This window comes from Barbatula barbatula (assembly GCF_947034865.1).
Source record: "Barbatula barbatula genome assembly, chromosome: 21".
NCBI lineage: Eukaryota > Metazoa > Chordata > Actinopteri > Cypriniformes > Nemacheilidae > Barbatula > Barbatula barbatula.
The window spans coordinates 20,243,213-20,247,974 of NC_136784.1; the positions used below are offsets into that span (position 1 = coordinate 20,243,213).

Genomic DNA, 4,762 nt, shown 5'->3' on the forward strand with positions numbered 1-4,762 from the left:
ACATAAAATCACTTGAATCGGTGTATTGTTTGAGTAAAATAGAAAAGCTGGATAAAAGTCATATACTTGAAATAATGAATATTATTAAGTTACAAAAACATGAATCCGCTAATCATAGCTAGAGATGTGCAGACAGTAGGGATGTAACAATATCAAAAAAATCGATAACACCTCGGTACAATATGTATTGCAATATTTAAAATGACAAATGATGACTTGGAAACCTGCCATAATCCTCTTTTCTTTTTCCTCTAATAACTGTTGCTGAGGTATGAGTGATGGGATGACCTAAAAATCCCTTTCATAACAAATCAATTGCACCAGATGGACCTTGACCAAGCAATGTTAGGACCGGAAGACACAAACAATTTCAAGTCTGCAGTCATGTCAGGAATGAGACCAAACAGAAAATAAATGACTAATAATTGTGTTCAGCTATTCACGTTGACATGCTTGACTCAATGACCAATGTCTAAAGCAGCGCACAAAGGAGAAGTGGTGAATGTTTTTCTTTGAACATCTGATAAACCTGTACTATAGGGGGAGACATATAGCGCTTGTGACAATGTCTGCTATTCGCTTTATTTTTAACAGCCGTGTTTTCCGTGAAGTCAACATTTATCTAAAATGATGAATTAATTCATGTTTATATATGTAACTTTCAATGATCCCACAAAGAGTTTTAACATCGTTTTATTTAACAGATTTTATTGACAAGTGCATTGCTGTCATGTAAAGTCAGTATTTTGACTGATTCTACAACAGTCAAGTGCTTACAGCAGAAAAGCAAGAGCTCAACAAACGCAGACTTGCATCACACGAATGATTCCTAACAGATTATGAACAGAGTTAAAGCTGGATCCCCTTTGAGCAATCTAATAAAGGGTGAGGGAGGAGGAAACAACTGGCCAACAATAGAAAAAAAATACATCTTTGCATATATAAAAACTCCCGTGAACCCCTCGTCATCGCAACTTTCACTTGTCAGCATCACAGTTAACCTCTTTGGTTTCCCTGTTTTTTCGAACCTCTTCCAGCTTCTTGTCCTAAGAATAAAAGGAGACTTTAACCATCTGTTACCAAATATACATATTTAGACACCGGATCATGTTATTTACCTTCTCTTTGAACTTCTCATTCATGGCTGCCATTCTTGCAGAGCGGTTCTCTTTGTTGGCCTCCATTTTCTGGTGCAGTTTCTCCTCTGCCATCTTGCTGAAGTTGTTGTTTTCTTCCAGAGCTTTCTGAAGCACCTCCTTCTCGTGCTCACGCTTCTCAGCTAACTGCTTCAGAACCGCTGCTTCATGAGACTGAAGGTTAAACAGACATCTTTAGTTACATTAAAAGACAAAAACAGCCACATAAAACAAACGACATTCCTCAAACAGGAATTATCATCTACATATAATGCATTTCAACGTTACCACAAATTGATTATAATTAGGCTAAGAACATCTTACTTGCGATCCCAGCATGCATTGCAGCATGAAAAGGTTTCACCAGCTTGATTTGTGTGATTGTAGCGATGTTAAAAGCTGATGATTGTAATTATAACATGACCCTCAATTCCAGTGATGACCAATCCTTTATTATTCTGACATGTGTGCGTCTGTGTCAAATTATTGCAAAATAGAGGGCTAGACCTTATTAAGATAGATTTACAGTAACACTACATCATTTGCGTTGACAAAAGCACCTTGCAAGCAAAAGACGTTCATCAGCTTTCCACACAAACCCACAAACCTGTGCTCGGAACATCATCACATGCCAGTAAAACAAGCAGCTTATACAAACCACATCATTTATTCAGGCTGCAATGCATGCTGGGAACCCACAAACCTGTAAATCAGCATCATCTTCCTATATGAAACGACTCTTAGACTAGTTCTGGGACAGATTTCAATTGACATTCAATGTGCAATGGTGTCTTTGTGACTCAAAAGGCTTGACGTTACAGGCAGACTTGAGTTTGTGAAGAGGATGAAGCTATGGCACCTTGCGTCTCTCCTCTGCAGCCACTAGTTTCCTCTGGATCTCCTCCAGGGAAAGATCCTTCTTCTTCAGAGGAGAAAGAGGGAACTCGATCTTGGCATCCGGGCCGGGACTGGAAAGGATGACCTCAAACGCTTGACCGGAGGCCCGCTTGTCCAGTTCCTTGACCTGAATATCTGAAAACCACAGATTTCACCCTTAATCTCGGTGTACATTGATACAATTTGCACAAAGGCACGAATGCAGAATTCTCTCTTACCTTTTAAATCAGCCATTGACGCAGAAGACTTAAGGGTCAGAGTTTATTTCTGAAAGAAGGGAAGCATATAAACACGTGAAGCCCTCACAAAGCTCAAATGGAGGCAAAAGGTAGCAAACACAAAAGTAAGGGAGGACTCGATCTGCAGTTACCCAACCTCTGCCGCGCGTGCGTGCGCACGTGTTGACATGTTCTCAATTTGGCGCGAAGGTTTAGAGGCTCGCGGGTAACAAAACAGAAAACAGGCGCGTGTTCTTCAAACGCTAGAATCTAAACTTAACCTGCGCGTGCGAATGAAACACGGCCGTAAATAATGGATCCGGATGATTAAACCCGAGATCATTTCTGCGTTTCGATCAAAACATCGCTGTTAGTGCGGAGGCGAAAACAAAGAGTTCCCTCGTGCACAACAACACAATCCATACTCACTCATATAGGTTAAAGAAGCGGAATACATGACGTCACGGTACAGATATATATATTTTAGTCAACACGTGCGCTTTTAAACACTAACCCCATAAACAGTGACCTGCACACACGAACACGACATATAAGTTCACCGCCATCTTCAGAGGGTCTTCAGAATGTCTATATTCACGTAAATCACAACACAAACACACCTTACAAACAAATGCACAGCTCCGATGATCGCCGCGCGCGAGTCAAGTTCGCGGATAAATGGATCGAATGTTGACTCACGTCACGTTCTCGATTCTTATTGGCTGCCGTCACCGACCCACGTGGCCTTCTGGGTAATGTATTTCAAAACAACAACACGTTGACTCGTTTTATATTCATATTTGTTAAACATTACGTGGAAGGCAACGTTAGCCGGCGACTTTATTTTGTATTATATTCAAAGTTATCCATGAATATTGGACGCCTTTTCTATAGTTTTATTAAAAATACCATATGCTTAGACTACACTGGGATCATTATACATGTGTGGTCGCAAGAGTGGCCAGTGTTCCTAAAGTTTCTGATGGGATTTATTATGGTCATAGTGAAGCAGGACATCTTACGTCCATTCAATTATTGTTTTCAAATCAAAAACAGAAACGAAAACACTTTTTATCATTTCTTTCACAATTAATTAAAATGAATTTATTACCTTTTTTAATATTTTATTTAAACTGGTAAATGAAATAATGCACATCTTAAAACTGTATTTGTAACATTGAGCTACAGCACGTTTCTATGCACAGTTGTTACCAACAGGGGGAGCAAAGATGCTGCTCAGCAACCGCAGTCATCCAGGTCCATTACACAAACTATTATTTAGCAGGAGTTGCAGATGAGATCCTGAGACCACTTACAGACTGATGTCTGAACTAGAAAGCAGTGTACATGATGGCAGTTAATATAAATAGATTGCACTTTACCAGACTTACCACAACAAAGAGAATTGTTTAATGTTAATGCATGTGTGCACTTATTTGATGTTGTTGTTGGATGTTGAAACTCCTCCCCCTGGTAGGTCTGCACCCACCCGCTGAGAATTCACTGTGTTCACCCGCTATGACTGTTGTCAAGACCCGTCGGATCCCAATACATTAAGATCATGTTTTCAGATCTCACATTTAAATTTCTCTGTAACAAACACAAAATGAAGGGTATACAAAAATGTATCATTATTTTTATTAGTCTTGACAATCAACAAAACATTTACATTTTTACATTTAGACTATGTCACAGATAAAATCAATAAAAAACATGAAATACAACGTCTTTCTCGGGGCTGACGCATGCAAATTAAACCTGTAATGCAGAACTTGTAACGCAGCACATACGCTATACAGTCCTCAGATCAGGCTGTACATGTGGTCAGTAAGAATGATGTCAGGAGTGGGCTCCCGTGCCGTTCAAAGTAGGCACAGAACCCGACCGTTACCATCTTTATACGAGAGTTGAATCCATCGTTCCAAGTATTCATACTGCTAGGGTCCCATATGCAGACCTCTAGTAGACAGTTCATTAAGCACACCACCCTCAATACAATCCCTTTCAGGTGGCATCAGTCGTATTTATGCTGAAAATATTACATTTACATTGAGTCATTTAGCAAACGCTTATGTCCAAAGCGACTTACAAAGAGTTCAGGGAGCAATAAGCCATATGTCAGCAAGGAGCAATAATACATTTGGTGCTAATACAAAGTTACTAGTTTCAACAAAAGCCAGAACAACACCTGTGGACCTGTATTCTTTTCATTTGTCTGTCAAGTATTCACCGAAGAGGTGTGCTGTAAGCAGTTTTTTGAAGGTTGTGAGAGATGTGGTTGACCGGACCTCATTGGGAAGAATGTTCCACCAGGAAGGAGTTGTGAAGGAGAATGAGCGGGAAAGGGATTAAGTGCCCTTATCACAAGGCATTACAAGGTGCCGCTGGTTTGCTGAACTCAGGGTTCTTGATGGGGTGTAGGAGTGTAGTAGGGTGTGAAAGTATGCAGGCGCAGATCCAGTGATAGTCCTGTATGCAAACATCAGTGACTTGAATCTGATCCGGGCTTAA

General features: G+C 40.2%; 1 protein-coding gene across 3 annotated transcripts; it reads right to left on the bottom strand.

Annotated features, from left to right (window-relative positions):
* Positions 1–514: 514 nt before the first annotated feature.
* Positions 515–2,984, bottom strand: stmn1a (stathmin 1a). 3 transcript variants are annotated; one of them, XM_079485569.1, is made up of 5 exons: positions 2,872–2,984; positions 2,252–2,300; positions 1,996–2,168; positions 1,119–1,310; positions 515–1,046 (listed from the first exon to the last, which is right to left on the bottom strand). In XM_079485569.1, exons 2-5 carry the CDS (start codon positions 2,265–2,267, stop codon positions 978–980), a joined length of 450 nt encoding a protein of 149 aa, XP_079341695.1. In that variant the 5' UTR covers positions 2,268–2,300; positions 2,872–2,984; the 3' UTR covers positions 515–977. The 3 variants fall into 3 exon arrangements, with proteins under 3 accessions (XP_079341695.1, XP_079341697.1, XP_079341696.1); XM_079485571.1 differs by having other exon boundaries at positions 678–1,046; positions 2,766–2,910; XM_079485570.1 differs by lacking the exon at positions 2,872–2,984 and adding an exon at positions 2,409–2,655 and having other exon boundaries at positions 678–1,046.
* Between the last annotated feature and the right edge of the window lie 1,778 nt (positions 2,985–4,762).